The sequence below is a fragment of the Myripristis murdjan genome, chromosome 15, assembly GCF_902150065.1.
Source record: "Myripristis murdjan chromosome 15, fMyrMur1.1, whole genome shotgun sequence".
Classification (NCBI taxonomy): Eukaryota; Metazoa; Chordata; class Actinopteri; order Holocentriformes; family Holocentridae; genus Myripristis; species Myripristis murdjan.
The window spans coordinates 25,660,842-25,678,831 of record NC_043994.1 but is presented as its reverse complement, the minus strand read 5'-3'; the positions used below and the strand labels follow the sequence as shown (position 1 = coordinate 25,678,831).

At 42.5% G+C, this 17,990-nt stretch overlaps 1 protein-coding gene across 3 annotated transcripts in view; it reads right to left on the bottom strand.

The window, feature by feature from the left end:
* The window catches only part of cdh23 (cadherin-related 23), a 187,738-nt gene that overhangs the window by 6,129 nt on the left and 163,619 nt on the right, over positions 1-17,990 (bottom strand). For 2 of the 3 annotated variants that reach the window (XM_030070566.1, XM_030070565.1), the window contains exons 37-61: positions 17,034-17,255; positions 16,785-16,904; positions 15,769-15,949; positions 15,525-15,658; positions 14,412-14,621; positions 13,392-13,499; positions 12,300-12,402; positions 11,466-11,591; positions 10,585-10,788; positions 9,085-9,543; positions 8,810-8,926; positions 8,459-8,683; positions 7,637-7,806; positions 7,360-7,497; positions 5,996-6,115; positions 5,080-5,257; positions 4,387-4,598; positions 3,540-3,734; positions 3,334-3,447; positions 2,785-2,914; positions 2,082-2,345; positions 1,837-1,998; positions 743-999; positions 501-598; positions 70-190 (exon numbers count right to left, since the gene is read on the bottom strand). In XM_030070566.1, the coding sequence (XP_029926426.1) occupies positions 70-190; positions 501-598; positions 743-999; positions 1,837-1,998; positions 2,082-2,345; positions 2,785-2,914; positions 3,334-3,447; positions 3,540-3,734; positions 4,387-4,598; positions 5,080-5,257; positions 5,996-6,115; positions 7,360-7,497; positions 7,637-7,806; positions 8,459-8,683; positions 8,810-8,926; positions 9,085-9,543; positions 10,585-10,788; positions 11,466-11,591; positions 12,300-12,402; positions 13,392-13,499; positions 14,412-14,621; positions 15,525-15,658; positions 15,769-15,949; positions 16,785-16,904; positions 17,034-17,255 (4,368 nt within the window). Of the gene's footprint in view, positions 1-69; positions 191-500; positions 599-742; positions 1,000-1,836; positions 1,999-2,081; positions 2,346-2,784; positions 2,915-3,333; positions 3,448-3,539; positions 3,735-4,386; positions 4,620-5,079; positions 5,258-5,995; positions 6,116-7,359; positions 7,498-7,636; positions 7,807-8,458; positions 8,684-8,809; positions 8,927-9,084; positions 9,544-10,584; positions 10,789-11,465; positions 11,592-12,299; positions 12,403-13,391; positions 13,500-14,411; positions 14,622-15,524; positions 15,659-15,768; positions 15,950-16,784; positions 16,905-17,033; positions 17,256-17,990 lie in introns of all 3 variants that reach the window. The other variant, XM_030070567.1, reaches the window with a different exon arrangement.

The window sequence follows — 17,990 nt, the reverse complement described above, 5'->3', positions numbered from 1 at the left end:
AAAGTTTTTAAAGTTTTTTTTTAGCACTTCTGACATCAGAGGTTGCATGTCTGTCCTTGCGTCACTGACCTGGAGTGTGGAGAAGTCGTCAGGCACTTTGCCGCTCACAGCAGGCTGAACGTCCATGATGTTGTAATTCCTGAACAGGTTCCTCAGCTGCTCCTTGTTGTCATCGATCATCTGGATCACCCTGCACACCACAAATCACCGTGACAGCAGCAGACTGACGTCAGAGCACATATCAGAGCACTATATCGCTTGAAAACAGCAGATTTCTACAAGCCATGGGCCTGTAGAAGGAATACACTGAGTTTTTGGGAGGATGGCCCGTTGGTCAATTATGTGATGGGACATAGAGACCAGAACCATCCACGTGTCGCACAAATCAGTCACTGCATTGCTCCATGCTAACTTTTTTAGCACGGAAAAATCGGTGCAATTGACCAGTGGGGACAATCTCTGAAAACTTGGTGTACTCCTTTAAGGAAGGTATGTGAGACCTTTGGACGTCCAGGATGCGGTTGGTCTGCTTGTTGACGACGTGGATCAGCACATCCGTCTGAGCAAAATTCACCCTGCCCTTCTTGTCCACATGGAACTGGGTACAAGGAGAATAAAAACGAGCTTGTGTACTACCAGTAATCATATAACAAAGTGTAGTTACAAGGGCATTGCAAAAAAAAAAAAAAGAGTAAACAACGTGACCAAAGGAAAAGCGAATACACAGTCTCTGACTCTCTACCTGCAGGTCGTCAGTGTTGACGATGGCTCCAGTGATGTTGGACAGCAGGTTGATGAACTCCTCCTGGAAGAGACGGACTCTCTCTGGCGTCTCGTTGATGACAATCTTGACCCGCTGGTCGTCCCGGAGGATGTAGATGCCCACCATGGCGACATCGGTGTGCCCGGCCTCATCACGCACCAGCACCTCCAGCTGAAAGTAGCCCGGGTCGTAGGCCGTGAACAGGTCGTAGGTTCGGATCAGACCGTCTGACTCACCTGGGGATGTCACGGAGGAAAGTGTTGATTTCAGTGAATTCCAAAACAGCTCAACCAAAATAGTTACTGTTCAACCTGGAAGGAATACTTCAATGGAGGAAGGCTAATGACTCCCATAGACTTCAAGTCTTTATGCTAAGCTAAAAAGAAATGCTACCCACTGGAACCGAACAACTGGAAGTCAAGATGATATCAGTCCAAGTAAGATGGGAAAAGGGTATTTCGCCCAAAACACTGGACTATTCCTTTAAATATTCCTTCCTTTAAGTATTCCTGTAATTGTGGTAACTGAGTGATATATCACTTTAGTTGATCTGTTGACTGTACTGATTGTGATACCTGACTTTTATCATGGAAAACAACACAAATGTTTTTTTTTTTTTTCTGTAAAAAAACAACAACAACAACAACAACAACAACAACAACAAAACATCTAAATTACAAACATAGCATGGTCCTGATTGCTTTTTTCTTTGTGGCGTTCACTAATCACAAGTCCTCTCAGTTTTGCTGTTTGTATAATTCATGATAACACAATGCTAGCAACTTTTGTTTATCTTCATATTAACTGATGTCCTGTTTTGTTTCACTTTATTTCGTCTTGCTGCGGTAGTGTTAGACTACAACAATTTTTTAGACCTTTTTAGCTACTTATGAGGTAAAGTACAGGTTACGTCAAGTTCCTACACTCTACTGTTACATTTCCACACATCTGATCCCATACAAACACTACCAAGGTCATATAGATCTGAAAAAATGTGTAATACAAACAGTTAAGGCATATATAAAATACTCATAAATCAATATAACCACAAGATGGTATGTGAGGAGGCTCACCTATGATGAAGATGTTGCCCATATCCTCAGTATCATTGGACAGCAGCTTGATGTACCGGATGCTGATGATATGGTAATGGACGACACTGTTATTGCCTATGTCATTATCTATGGCCTCCAACTTGATCAGGTCAGAGCCCACTTTGGCATCTGCTGCAACTCCTGAGGCACAAAAAGAGTGAGGAGGAAGGTTAGGCTCGTTTTATTTAGAGCAACAAACACATACATGCATGAACGCACACTACCTGCGGTGTACTCCTCCTTAGTAAAGCGAGGTGGCTGGTCATTGATGTCCTCCAGGTGGATGTGGACCTCCTGCAGGGTGGGGTCTTGTGTGGGGTCCAGTGCCCTGGCCCGTGATGCCCTCTGACCCCTGGGAGGAGTCCAGTTCCTGTTGCTGGAAGCCTTGACAATGATGGAGTAGACTGGGATCTCCTCCCGGTCCAGATCCTTCTTGACCTTCAGCACTCCGGGTGGACTCAGGCCAAAGTTACCATCGCTGTTCCCCCCTGCAGGAAGAGATGGAAAGGATTTGTGTGTAGTCATTTCAGTTTCAAAGAATCATGGGCTGATTGTAACGGCATCAGCCTCAGAAAGAAGGGAAAGACAGATAGACCCATGTGATTTTCATTGTTACTGCTGAGCTTTTGATGTAGAAATTTCTCATCAGAACGTATAATGGAAACAAGGGCTTCGACCAAACTGCAAGGATTAAATCTGCAATGCAAATTGCAGTATTAAAATCCAAATTTTCAGATGTTTTCTTCTATTTCTATGGCTTTTATTATACTTCCAGAACCTTTGTAGATTTCATGTGGTTGGGTGGGTAATAATTTCACAAAATGACAAAAGATTTGCACTTCATTCCTTGTCATCACAGAAAAATGACTTAATTTTGATACAGAATATTAGATGGTGCTTTGTGTGTGTGTGAGTCACAGTACTGACCTGCTATGAAGTAGTAGACAATGGCATTCGAGCCTTCATCTGCGTCCACAGCTCCAGTTACATTCCCCACCACGGTACCTGGAGCAGAGTGCTCAGGTACTGACAGTATCTGGTACGGCAAGCTGCCACGCTGAGACACGCGCACACACACACACACACACACACCAGACCCAGGGAAGACGTATATTAAGCGTAGACATGGTTTGATGACAACTGACAGCTGTTACTTTTGGTTTTGATTCTATGTCTGTCCTTGTTTTGGTCAAAATTTTACCTCTAGTGCAGTCTGAAAACCTAAAATAACACTATGTTAGTTATTTACGATAAAAACCTATGTTTGTTTTTGAGAATATTTGGATATTTTACAGCATTTCTGATTGGGCTTTATCTTGTCATACTGGTTTTCTTGTAGTGGCTGTGTCTGAATGAGAAACTAAGGGGTATCCTTAAAGATTATGGTAATGTATTCTGTCACTCAGGCAAAACAGCAGAGAGAGTAGTGAGAGGAGCTTGAATAATTAAATGGCTATGAATCTGCTTTGTACTCACTGGAGGTTTGAGGAAGACAGGCTCATTGTCATCAATGTCCAACAGCGCCACCTGCAGAGGCTGCGTTGTCTCGTAAGGCACTGGCTGGCCCAAGTCATTGGCCACAATGATAAGCTAAGGGAACAGGTCACACAGAATTAGACCCACATACATGCTTGCACACACACACACACATATACACACACACACACTGGTGGCTGACTCACGCTATACAGGGCCTGTTTCTCCCGATCCAGTTTGACAGCAGTTGTGATGACTCCCGTCAAGGCATCGATGTGAAAGTTTTCCCAGTCTCTGTTACCTGCCCCGGTCTGCAGGAAGGCATAGCGCACCTGTCCATTCACCCCCTCGTCACTGTCTGTGGCAAACACCTCATACACCAGCAGGCCCGGGGGCTGCTCCTACGTGGAGGGGGCAAGAGAGAGTATGCTTAGGTTAACACTTATGCAATCAAGAGTTTATATCTTCAACAACGACAAGTTAAAAAAAATAAATAAATAAAAAATACTTCTATAAGCTTAGTCAAACCAAGACGTAGGAGGACTTTGATTCTTTACTTTACTCATTCTCAAAGCTTACGAGGTCCGCAAATTATGACGAACTTCACCACATGGACTCATAACATCTTTAAGTGCATGTTGGAAATATCTCTACAAACACAGACACTGTTAGAAAGGTGTCTTTGTAATGTTTGTTTTTTCTTTTTTTTTAATAAATCTACTTTATACCAAGACCACACATCAAAAAGTTGCTTTCTACCTCAGCAGCAGAATAAAGTGCAAGGTTTCTACTGCCTAATCAGAAAGCTGTTACTGTTACCATCACGAAACGCCACAACTTGGAAAACGTCACAGCTCGGCCATCATTGATATTTTTGAATTTCCCACTTGGAATTACAACTTTAAGGGGGAACTCGTGCTACTAACTTGCAACTAATCACATAAAAAATACATTAAGCTCACACGTAATATGAATGAGTAAGTGAAGGCATTACACTAAGCTTTCTGAAGCCTCTCAGGGTGATCAACAAAATCAGTCCTAGAACTGCGATACCTCCAAGATATGCATGATGGTTCCATTGGTGGGCCTGACAAACACGGGTCTGTTGTCGTTGACGTCGATAACAGTGATGTGCAGGGAGGCCGTGCCCCACAGGGGAGGACGCCCCTGGTCTGTCGCCACCACGGTCAGGTTGAAGCGCTCAAAGGACTGAAGCAGACGCAGAGAACGCACCAGGCCTGTATTTGGGTCCAGGGAGAACGCATCTAAAGAGACAGAGGAGGGAAAGGGGTGAAGTTACAGATGTGACTGTTGGTCTACAGCCAGCTTTTGTCCAAACAGACAGCATGAGGGTTTAATCAAAGCAGGGTCAAATGTAAAATTCGATTAATCTCCTAACTTTTCCATGACTAAAATGTCGAATTTCTATGCCCTATATAAATATAACACGACTTTTTTTATGGACCAAAATTTTGAACACACTTCAGATTTAGAGATCTTCTTAAAGAGTATTATTTTGTTTTATTATGTGAACATAAAGTAAACACAATTTAAAATATACATTTGGTGAATAATTATGCTCTGATTTTTAAAATTTGTGGCTGACAAAATTCTAAGCTATTCCATGACTATCTCAAGAATTTATTGTATTTTATGAAGGATTGTCGTGTTGTGTTGTGCCGTTTCATTCAGGACGACCTGCACCGCTAGGCGATCCTACTGAGACTTTTATGAGTGTGATCATACCGGCCCCAGGCCCCAGCATGCTGTAGGTCAGCAGGCCGTTCTCCCCCTCGTCCAGGTCAGTGGCAGTCAGCGTGATGACAGACGTCCCGCTGGGCTCATTCTCAAACACGCTGGTGTTGAAATTTCGCTCCGAGAATCGTGGTCGAAAGTCATTCACATCCAGAACTGTCACCAGGACCTGAGACAAATTGAATCTCATTCAACTCCGTGTAACACAGACAGTGTCTACAGCCACAGAGCATCACAGACACACACTCATATTCTGGTTGAGGTCATATTCAGGATACAAGGTTTTACGCATTTTCATATCTGATTGTGTATTTCCCTGTATATAGGAATAAGCCACATATAGTTGGTCTTACTAAGGGAAAGAGAAATCATAGAGATCCCAAAAATTATCATATTTGGGATAAACTTTTCTAACACCAACTTATTCCAGCAGTCATGCTCAGGTTTCCCATAATTAGGACAGGATATGCTTTACTGTCCCTGTAGGTAAATTCTCTTTGAACTCAAGTATCACGGCATTACAGCTGATGTGTCATGACAAACATAAATACAAGTATCAAACAAGAAGACAAGCAGGAGAGTACAGGCCTTGTGCTAACCCTGTGTCATAGGACATGACCCTTTTGGCCAATGAGTGTGGGAAGTCGGCCAGTGACCCACAAATAACCCGGCAAGTGTTTGGAAACTACAGCCTTATTTATGCTAAGCCTGCCCCCCCCACACCTCCCCACCCTTAAGGCCCCGCCCTACTGTACTGTACAGTAGGATAATTTGAATATGAGCACCAACTTGACAATGTGCAACTGTGCATTTAAAATCCACTCATTATTTAGATGAATTCAAACCCACATCCATGTGAGATCACTCTTCAATAGTGTGGCCTCTGTTCAACAGCAGTGAGCCCTACCTGGACCGAGTTTTCCCGCCTGTTGTTGGGGCTGCTGCCGGGGTTGTCCCGGGCGATAGCGGTCAGTGTGTAGTGGTCCTTAGTCTCTCTGTCCAGAGGGGAGAGGATGGTGATATCTCCCTGACACGGAGGAAGTGGAAGATTAGGAAGGAAGCACTGACAGGGTGGGGCGGTACAATGCCATGATGAGTTTGTTTCAAGATTTGTGTTTGTGTGTGTGTGTGTGTGTGTGTGTGTGTGTGTGTGTGTGTGTGTGGGAGGGGGAGTGAGAAATGGTGCATAGGGGTTAAATATTTAGGTCGTGCTTAGTGCACACAAGCTATTTTCTTCCAAGTTTAATTTCCAGGCAGGATGACGTTCATTGTTGGTGTTCAACAATGCTGGAAGAGACCACACAGTGTTGAACACACACACACCACTCCTTAGTTACCTACTAATCAAGTGATATCGTCTTTGATCAGCTTGCCAAAGCGGAATATGCTGACTTTTTTGTTTGTACGTTTTTGGAAAACTTTTGCACAACGTCTGACGTACAGGACACGTATATATAAACCCTTCAAAGGATATACAAAAGGTAGGCCTATACAATTTTTAAAAACGGAAAACTGTATAATTTTAGTCATTTAGAATTTGCATCATATTAATCACTCCAGAACTTATTTATACTGTAAATTATATTTCTACAATGTTAATAAAACAGACTTCTGTGGTCAAAGTGTTTCCCATAATTCTCCCACATGCCTACTTTCTCCTCACTAATACTGTCACACACCATCTTGGTCAGTCCTTTGTTTATATTCATAAAAATGGATGCCTTCTATTAAAAAACCCTGTGCATTTGCTTCCAAAAGTGTTAATCTCTGACACCTTGATGAGCTTTGTGTTTCTGTGGGTGGTGCTGTTTCCTTGCCACTGTGAGTATTGCTGCTTATGCTAATGACCCAGTTCTTTTTCTGTTTATTCCAAACCAGCTGCTGTTGCCAGAAAAATAATAATTAAAAAAAAAAAAAAAAAAAAAATCACTTCCTCTGTGCCATAGAAAGCCCTACGTGACAGAAAATGCTTGGAATGGCAAAAGCTTTCATGAACTGGTTATAGGTTGAATGATTATTGTGTTAAATCAATCAGCAACATAGAGCAGCGCATATAACATTTACCTAAGTGAAAATAGCACCGACTACTACTTTACATGTACTACCAGCTTGGATTTATGTATACAAAACAAAAAACTGTACGTTCTGCTGGGGCCTCCCGTCAGTGAGATGAGTCATTTTCTTTTGCTTGCACACTTGAGAGGAAAAACAAGAGAAGCGGCGCTGTGAAGTTGTGGTTGAGCCGATGTGCTGACATGTGGGTTTACTCACAGTGGAGGGACTGATGCCAAACTTGCCCTCCCCGTCTACCAGGCTGTACTCGATCACAGAGAAGTGGCCAGAGTCAGCATCTGTCGCGCTGACTCGAACTATGGTGGTGCCCAAGTCCACATCCTCAAACACCGGCTTCTACAAAGAGAGATAAACACATACTTTGACGAAGGGATAATGCAAGGGTGAACGGATCATTTTTCATTCTAGAGAGAACGGTGGCATCTGGATTGATCACATATTTATTTTTTTATTTTTTTACAGTTCTGTCCTGTACCTGATATGAGGGCCGGGCAAAGACAGGGTTGTTGTCATTGATGTCCACTATTTGCATGAAGACAGGCAGCTCAGCCGTCCTGGGAGGGCTGCCGTGGTCCTGGGCCTGAACTGTGAAATTCAGCCACTGTACCTGCTCATAATCCACCGTCCGGTTGGCTACGATCTTACCTGGAAAAAACATTATGGGTCGTTACAGGATTCAAATGAGGTTTTTGGAGGCCAAAGCCAGTATTTCGGGATTGCAGCTGCTGTTTTTTGGTGCCAATATTCTGTATTCTTAAATTGGCCAGTCTGCTTGGCAAAATCATGTCTTCATCTTCCATCTTATCAGCAATGTGCGAGACTGACATACCAATATCGGGTTGGTGTACTAATATAGGGGTCCAAAACTACCTACAGTGGCACTAAGTACTTTTGCTAAGCACTTTAAGATGTTTATGTCTCCATTTCAGTTTTGTTTGTATGTTTGTATATGATGAGCAGCCCTAAACATGTGAATTGTGTCCCTCCCTTGCCTTTTTTATCCTAGTCTTTTTATATGAACCAAGCACTTTTGCAGTCTTCACTGAATTTTCCCAGATTTTTTTCTTTTCTTTCATTTTAGCTGATTTACCTCATTTTAGGTTGTTTTATGGTGTTGTCTTGTGCTCCGTTTTATGGATGTATGTTTTTGTTTTTTATGTTTTATTTCTAGCACCTGTCAATTTGAAATGAAAAGCGCTGAATCTTAAATCTAAGGTTTTATGGTAAATCTTGAGAAAAACAGGAATTTACATCTTCAGCCATGACAAGTGCTGAATCTTAAACCCGTGGGTCGTACCGGTGGACGGGTCCTCCAGTCTGAGGTATCCTCCTCGGGGCAGGTTGAGCAGCCGGTAGATGACCTGGCCGTTGGGACCTTTATCTGGGTCTACAGCGGACACTGAAAGAAGTGTTGTGCCTGGCTGAGCGCCTTCCAGAATCTTCTCTGTGAAGTTGGAGACTCCAAAGGGCCGGAAACGAGGCGCATTGTCGTTCACATCCAGCACATTAATGGTTAGCCTCGCTAAAGAAGAGAGGGTGGCATTGAGAACAGAGATAGATAGCAAGGGAGAATAAATGAGAGATGTGATTTTAAGAGAGAGAATATAAGGAAATATTTTAGGCTTCCCATTTTGGAGAACCGCCTTACCGTTAGGAACACTGACTGACTTGTCAATAATATCACTGGCATTGTCGTGGACAGACACAATAATCTCAAAGGTGGCCACCAGCTCTCGGTTGAGTGGGTTGCGCACAAACACAGCACCTGAAAAAAGCACACAGTCACATTCAGTAATTTTCCAAAAGGTAAAACACTCTTTGTTTATCATGTTGAGCATCCAGCGTCGTCAGTCAAAGGCAACCTGCCTCGACCAAAGGAGCTCACAACATCTGTGCTTCAGCTGTGAATGATCCATGTCTTACCAGTGTGGAAGTCAATACCAAAGGACTCCTGCAGGCCATCCACAGGGTTGTTCCCATCATCCTTTGCCTCCACAGAGATGATATAATACTCCAGGCGGGGCCGGAGGTCAGGATCCTCGGCACTTAGTGTGGCCACCACCACACCCGGCGGAGTGGACTCATTGACGCTGATGGTGGTTTCCGGCCTGATGAAACGTGGCCGGGAGTCGTTGACGTCATCCAGGATGACGGTGAGGGTGGCCGTGCCAGAGAGAGGGGGCGTGCCGCGGTCGGTTGCCATGATGACGAGACGGTAGGACCCGCGCTCTTCTCGATCGAGCGTGGCGTTTCCCACCAGCACTACACCAGAGAGAGAGTCGACCACAAAGCGGTCCTGAGCGCCGCTTTCGAGCCGGTACACCAGCCAGCCATTGGAGCCTGAGTCAGCATCAGTGGCTGACAACTGGGTCACCACCACACCTGCGGTAAAGAGCAGGAAACATGTGCAGCTATGCTTATGCAATTCATTCACTAACCCTTTAAACTTTACCTGATCTCTCACCCCTGTATGCCTAATCTAAACTAAACCTACTCCTAACTGAAACTAAGCTCGGGTAATGTACAAAATTCATATCATGATATTGTCATTGTTTAACGATATTCAATATTTTTGCAATAATATCAACGAGGGGATGCATGCCAAGGTGATTCACCCAACCCAACATTTAAAAAAAAAACAAAACAATTTATTTTATTTCATTTTTTTTTTAAACTTACTCTCAAATATCCTAAATTAATATCATTATCTCTAAAAATTGCACATGAATCAAAACTGTCATGCAGAATCAAAATGCACACTATTACTGTTACTTGGTGCATCTGTTTCGCTGTTATATAACTCACCATTAACTGCAGATAGAAACTGAATAAAACAATAAGTGTAAAACAAAAATCAATATTGAATCAAGGAAGCACTGCAAAAATAACAGTTATTCTATTATCACCGGACATTTAAGAACCGCACCCACTTCACTTTGAACACCTTTCAGAATAATCCCATCAACATAATCACGCTCAGTACTCAAGAGTTGTCTGGCAAAGTCATTCTGCTTTGGTTTGGCTATGGTCAACAATGCAGCAAATGTCCCATACGGCTGCAAATATTGTGACGTGTGATATTATCAGATTAAAGGCCAAGCCGAATTATAAGTCCAAATGTAGTCCTAGTAACAGCAGAAATACAAGAAACCACACACCAAATAGTATTTGTTTGTATAACAAGCTTTTTTGAAATACTGCATACATACACCCTCAAAGAAGAAATTCATCCTTTTGCTCAAAATTGGGATTCAGTATCTCTGACAACCAAATGGGTGGCGTTTCCCAACCATCTAGTACTCAAACCAGGTGAAAAGAAACATTAAGAAATTTCTGCAAACCATAATCCACTCAAACCACTCACACACACTCCATACCCACACCCATGTGCACACAGAGACACACACATACACACATACGTACCAGTGGGGCTATTCTCAGGAAGTCGCACACTGAAGCTGGACGGGCTGAAGATAGGAGGGTTGTCGTTCTCGTCCAGGATGGTGACAGTGAGAGGGACGCTGCTGTTCAAGCCCCCAACGTCCTCCCCGACCAGGAACAGCTCCACCCGGGGCTCCAGAAACGCCTCGCGGTCCAACTGCGCCCCGTGTCGCACGCGTATCACACCTGGAGGACGGTGCAGATGGAAAACTTGAAAATGAAGTTTGCAATATTTTAACCATGTCTATTTACTGAGTAGCTGTTTGTGTGTATGTGTATTTATACAGTGGTGGAAAAAAGTTTTTGGACACCCTTAAAATCTCAAATATTATCATGAAATATTTGTGAAAAATCTTTTTTGTGTTTCAAAAGGTGTGGCTGCATTAGACAGATACAAACAAATACAAATTATATTTTTTTGTTTCTTGTTTACAAGAAAAACTAACAAAACTAAATTCTTGACAGTGTAATCTTTATCTTCAGGCGTGTTTCCTGCGTTAGGTTCCTTGTTTTAGCCATTTTTGTGTCTGAAGACCTTTCAAATGTGCTGGCTTTATATAGACACCAAGCTTGGCAACAAAAATTGTGTCTTTTAATAAAAAGAACGACCTTCATCACTGGTACCAAAACGACCCAATACTCAAAATTTCTTATGTATTTTTATGGAACCAATCAGTTTTAAGTTTTTAATGACTTTTTTAGGATTTGTTTAGTATTTTTGGCTGTGACTGTACTAAAAGAAATTGCACTTCAAGACCTAAGAGTGATTCTTAATGCAATATTTCACAAATGCATGGGGTGTCCGAAAACTTTTTTCCACCACTGTATATATGTGTGTGTGTGTGTGTGTGTGTGTGTGTTACCAGTATTGGCGTCCACAGTGAAGAGATCCAGTCTGGATCCCAGCAGGCGGTACTTGACCATAGCATTGGGTCCAATGTCCTTATCCTCCGCCAGAACTGGCCCATTCAGCACTGTCACAGTACTGCCTGGAAGAGGGACAGAGGCAGAGCGAGGGAGCGGCGTAAAATAGAGAGATGGAACATGAGAAGTAAAATTTTAATAGTCACAACAGAATTATTTACAGTAAGTCAGCCACAGCCAACCAGCAATCAAGCCATCTGTCCACCAATCCATCCATCCATCCTGCTCCCTGTTCACTCGGCCAAACAGTCAGCCGGTTGAAGGATAATTTGCTTTTGTCAGAACACTGACACAAAAGTTTGACTTGAGAGCAGTCAATGAGAATGAATGGTTTGGCTTGGTGTCGCTCATAATTGCTACAGACACACTGGCAAAATATAGCCACAATGGATGCAAAATAAATGAGAATCAGATTTGGAGCCAATTTATCTTCATCAACACAAAAACCTTGAAGAAATTATTTCACACTGCGGTTGCTCCTATGACTCCTCTGTGAGATGTTTGTCATGTGTTGTAAATCTTTCCTGCGGCTATAAAATAAATGTAAAACTCATGTCTGGCTGTCACATACCAGTCAGTCCTTGCAAAAGCTCAGGCAATAAATTTCAAAGTGAAAGAAAAAACAGAACAAAAAAAACAGTGCAACAGATGATTACGTTAAAAAAAAAAAAAAAAAAAAAAGCAGTGAGGGTTTGCGGCAGGGGGTGCTGTGCTGCAATTTGAGGTCCATTTAAGGGGAAAGAGAGAGATAGACACACCAGGCTGGGTGCTACCTGCTGCAGTGTTCTCAGTGATCTCAGCCCGGTAGCTCGTCCTGGTGAATATAGGCCTGTTGTCGTTCTCGTCCAGAATAGTGATCACCAACAGGTCTGAGTCCTGGTTGGGGTTTTGGTGGTGGTGGTGGTGGTGGTGATGGAAAAGGGTGGGGTGAAGACGGAACGATATTAGAGGAGGATGTGGCATAAAGGAAAGCGGAGGAGGAGATTGAGGGGAAAAGAATGAGACACTGTGAGATGATCAGATTTCAAAGCGACAATTTGCTCAGGTGTAAATGTTGTGGTTTTAGGCAGGAATGCGCTGTGTTTTTGCAGTGCGTGCACCGTGCACCCAGCTGAAGTCAACAGGCTCCAGTGAGCAGGGCTGGTGGTTGACTGTTTGCCGCTCTCACCTTTACCACAGCGGCTCTAGCTCAAGCATGCAATTACACTGCATAATGTAAAAACCTCACAACTACATTTTGGGCAGTTCTCATGCTCTAACTTAAAATAAACACTGTTTATGGAGTCCTTATTATTAGTTTCTTGACTCTTGGTCTCATAAAACCTAGTCATAACATACAACAGCATTTAAGGCTAGGCACATTTTTTAGGTAAAAATACACTTCCTCTCAACCTAAATCATAATGTGGTGCTGCAACTGAGAGGAACATCCTGTCCCCTATTTGTCCTTTTGGTGCAAAAGAAATTCTTGTGCTGATATCAATACTGGTGGGAAATCAGTGACACGAATGCTCTGTTCAAATAAACATAACAGCTTTTATATATCTCATCCCTTCACTATAAAGCAATCACAAACAGGTTGGTAAACTTGAGTGTGTGATTTTTAGTTTATTCATGCAATGTTACATGATTTTTAAATTTAAACAGTTACCCCTTGCTCCCACTGGTGGCTGCCAACATGCAACACCGCCTTCAGGCTTGGCCGTATGCAAATGCAGCCGGCTGGTCTTATGAATTCCTCAAAAGCCGACATTTTAAATATATAAGGTCCTCATCAACAGAGCGTGAGATGTGATCCTTTTGGTCCTGCTATTACATGTGATTATGTGTGTGTGTGTGTAAGCCTGTGTGAATATGTGTGATTACCCTGCGAGCGATGCGGGGGTTCTCGGGGTTGTCTTTGACGGTGATGGTGAGTTTGTACTCAGCCACACGCTCTCTGTCCAGGGGTCGGTTCACCTGCACCACACCTGTCTGAGAGAGAGAGAGAGAGAGAGAGAGAGAGAGAGAAAGGGAAGGGTTAACCACATTTAGAGGTCCATTCTTGATTTCATTTGTACCAAATCCCTCACGTTCTGGAAAACGCTTACTCTTTGCACCACTCTTATTTGCCTTTTTGCCTTGTCTAGTCCATGGGGAGGTCACAGTGCAAAACTGCAAAGCACGGACCCTGGGGCTGCTGGGGATTTGGAGCGTGGCTGAGGGACATTTGAACTTGCTAGAGCCACACAAACAGCACTTTGAGAGCCTTGTGCTACCTCAATTTGATGTATTTCAAGTTGAAAAAAAGTCTTGGGGTGTGAGGCTTAAACAGCAGAAGCATCTCTCAAAAGTGTAAACCAAGAGGTGATGAGCTGGAAACAGAAAGGCAGTTTGAAGGGAAGTTATTGTTTTAAAAATTGGATTTCCCCACTGAAGATACACTGTAAATAATAAAGTTATTGTTCAATGGGTTGTTTTCATTTCTTTGTGACTTTAAAATGCACACACTATTTGTATCCTCTTACAACATATATATATCTGCTGTAAATCCATATATCTGTAACTTGCAAGCTGTCAGTGCTTAAAACAAGATTTTTTTTCCAAATAGATTTTAGGCTTAAACATTCTAAAGAAGCTGTATCTTTAACTTAATTATGTTCTCAATTAAATTATTTTTTTATTATCAATATCCTCTGCTGCAATGAAACACTTTCCTCACAGGATTTGTTAAAGTTTCATTATATCAATGCAAACCCAGGACCTTGCAGTTACAGGACTCTTTAACCAAGCACTTTTATTCTGCCCTTTTTTTTTTACTTCTGTGTTTTATACTACACCATCGTCACTGCTTTTTTCAGCTGTCTTTTGCTACACTCCCAAACGTGAATCATGCCATCCTCTCACAGTGTCATTGATGTAGAAAGCTCCATCTCGGTTGCCAGCGGTGATGTTGTATGTCAGCAGTGCGTTGCGCCCGTTGTCCGCGTCTCGAGCTCGGACCTGGGCCACAGACGTGTGTATGGAGGCGCCCTCACTCACGCTGGTGTTGTGCGGCAGGTTCAGCAACACCGGGTCATTGTCATTGATGTCTAGAACATGAACCCCCACCACCACCTGAATAAAACACAAATAATTCATTGATTTAAAACTGGAAATGCACTTCCCACTGAAGTGTGGTCTTAAAATAATATTATCTCATATGTGGTCTGGGAAATCTTCATGTTTTGGTACATAGAAGCCTGTTTCAAGTGAATGTGCGGTCTGCCAGGGAGCTTATGATTAAAACAATGCAATATTAATCAATCAGCTGCTTTAGCCCTGTTTGCAAACACATTAGCGGTGTAAATGTTGACATGAACGACTGTGAGCAGATATTAAATAGTTTTTCTACACAAGCGTCTCTTGTATGTAGAGCTGAGAGGTGGTATCTTGTGAATATAAATGATGGCCCAAATACTCCTTTTTTCAATTCTCATATCACAGGCCAAGACTACAAATTAACATTTTAGTGTACTGTCTACATATTTGGTATGCAAAGCTAGTAATGCATTTGGTGGAACAGTTCTGTTTGTGTACTGTCTGTAACTACTCCTATTTATCAACATTATCAGGTAAAACACATCTTTGGCATGCACACTTTTAGTACGGTGTTGAGTGCCTATTTTGTATTTATGTGCTTTGCATTTCCAAAATACAAAACCAAAGCAAATGCACATAAGGACAAAACTGAGATCCTAGCGCAGTGTTCTTATAGTAACATTTACTGTGAAAAGAAAAGAATGAAACAAGTCACTTTTTCATTAAAAATGATTAGTGAATCAAAATGAAAGGTTTATCGATCTCTTTCCAGACAATGTGATGGGGAGTGGAAAAACAGAAGCAGCAAGATGGTGTCATACATGTTCCCTAGAAACACACCATATTTACTATGTTTACCATGTTTATATGCAAGTCTCACAAGCCAACCTGTTTGCATGTATTTATTGGAAATGTGTGTGTGCTACGCTGTATGCCCACCGAGCTGCTGCGAGGTGGGTTGCCCAGGTCCCGGGCTGTGATGGTGATGTTATAGAAGGCCGTGACCTCCCTGTCCAGCTCCACATCCCTCCTCACCCGCAGCTCGCCCTCCACCGGGGAAACCATGAACTCATCTGACCCAGAGAGAGAGAAACACAGACAGGTGATGTTGTGGATGTTTAATAATACATCACAATCACTCACAAACACACACACACACAAAAAAAACTGATGCTGTACTAACTCTGAGGATCTCCGCCGGTGATGCTGTACTCCACTTTGCCGTTGAGCCCCGAATCTTCATCGACGGCTTTGACGGTCCAGACCCGAGGGCCCGGCTGTCCCTCTGTCACATCGAAGGGTCCCTCATAGTCTTTGGAGAAGGTGGGGGTCACGTCATTTACATCTAAGACATTCACCAGCACCTATAAGGGGGTAAAAAAAAACAAAAAACGCATGACCGGTTGCTCTGTGTGGGAAAACAGAGTGCTTCAAACAATAAGACAATCCAGGCATGCCAAATATAAGAAAATTTAACAGTGAGGAAAGAAATACCAAAATGCCTTCATTGTAGTGGCTAAATCATTAAAAAACCAACATGTTTCAACAAATGTAGGTCTTCTGACAACACAGGCTTTTTAATATTTCCTTCCTCGCTGCTCCATTTTTTTTTTTTTTTTTTTTATATTTGGAGTGCCTTCTTGTTTAAAGCGACCGATAAGGGAGTGTTTACATATTTATTACCAGAAAGGCAACTGATTGTGATCTATATATGTGTCTGTTTTGCTGAAATATGGTGTTTTGCAAATATAGTATTGTCGCAGATGGTAAAATTGTATTCCTGACTTCGACATCAATTCAAGGATGTTTCAGAGATTTCAGAGTCAAAGTACAAATTCAAGCACCCATCTAAGCCATGACACTGGATGGCTCAGGGTTAGGTATGTTAGGCCTCATATTTTTACTCATGATGGTGTCAAGTAAGAAAAACCTGAATATGTTCATTTTTCAGCTGATAACAAGTGTTGATGCTAAAACAAATAAAGCTGGGGCATGCAGATGAATTTCCGGCGTTTATTTATAAAAAAACATAAAGTGTTTTCGAGGTCATGCGTTAATTTTGAAACGCTTTTAAGGCCTCATTCCACTTTCTCTGAGGATCCTCAAGGTCTGCGGGAACTGTGTGTGCAAATGTAGGAAGAAATGCGCGTTCAATATATTGATAAACAAAATAAGAGTGTGTCTCATTTGCATCATTACTGTTGTGCTCGATGTCAAGCGAAGGGCGGGAATTGGACACTGGTCCGTTGCCGTGACAACCAGTGCGTAGTGACCATTGCTGATCTCAAAGTCCAGCTGCTTCACAGCTGTAATTCTTCCCTGGATACACACACACACACACACACACACACACATACACACACAGAGACAATGATATAAGAAAGATGTGCGTACTGTCGTTTTTGCACTTGCTTACAAAGCTGCAAAATGTTTGTCATCATGACTCACGGTGCTGTGGCTGATACGAAAGGTCTGGGCCAGGTTGCCATGGGCGATTGCATATCGCAGCGTGCCGTTCAGACCCTCGTCGGGGTCGATGGCCGTTACCGTGGCAATGGTGGCACCCACGGTGTCGGGTCCCTCGCTCAGCACGGTGACATACTCCTCCTCAGGAAACTCTGGGGCGTTGTCGTTCTCATCCACAATGTGAACATAGACGGTGGTTGAGGTCTGTGGGTGAATCACAGAGATAAGGAGGAAACTGTAACCTCTATTTATAGCCATTCTTATAGGCCTATAGATAATTGTATTTAACCATAGCCTGAGGGAGTCCAAATTTGATCTTATAGCTCGACAATATTAACAGAGAGCAAAGAAGAATCTATTTGGAAGCCAAAACTAAAAAAAATTATAATATTGCTAGTTGACCAACATCTAATGTTTGATCACAGTGATAAGACAACAATATCTTGTTGGTGATCAGTAATTTCTCCACTTATCTCCTGGAGTTACTCAAAATTTCGGTTGTTTTTTTGCCACTCTCTACATTTTCTTAACTTTCTGCCCTCATATGACATTTTTTCATATCATTTCTTATGCTGTTGGTTACTCAGTGCCTTCCTAAAGGGGAAACCATCACACCTAAACCTTTAAAATCAATTTTTCATACCTGATTCACTTCAAGCGTGATTATACTTTTTGTATTGCAATATATGCTCCCTCACTCTCACTCTCTCACTTTGCACGTCTAGACAAGAAATATATTGCAGTTTTTGTCTTTGTGATGGACATCTGTGACATTTATATATCAAAGTTGGTCTCAGCGGCATCAATTATATATTTGACCTGGGAGACCGGGCCAAGGAAGACTAGCATAAATTGTCAGAGAGGCAGAATATTTTAAGAGCTCAAAGGATATGTCATAGAAAGTGAAAGGTAAAGAGGAGGGTAGCAGGTGGGTGAGAG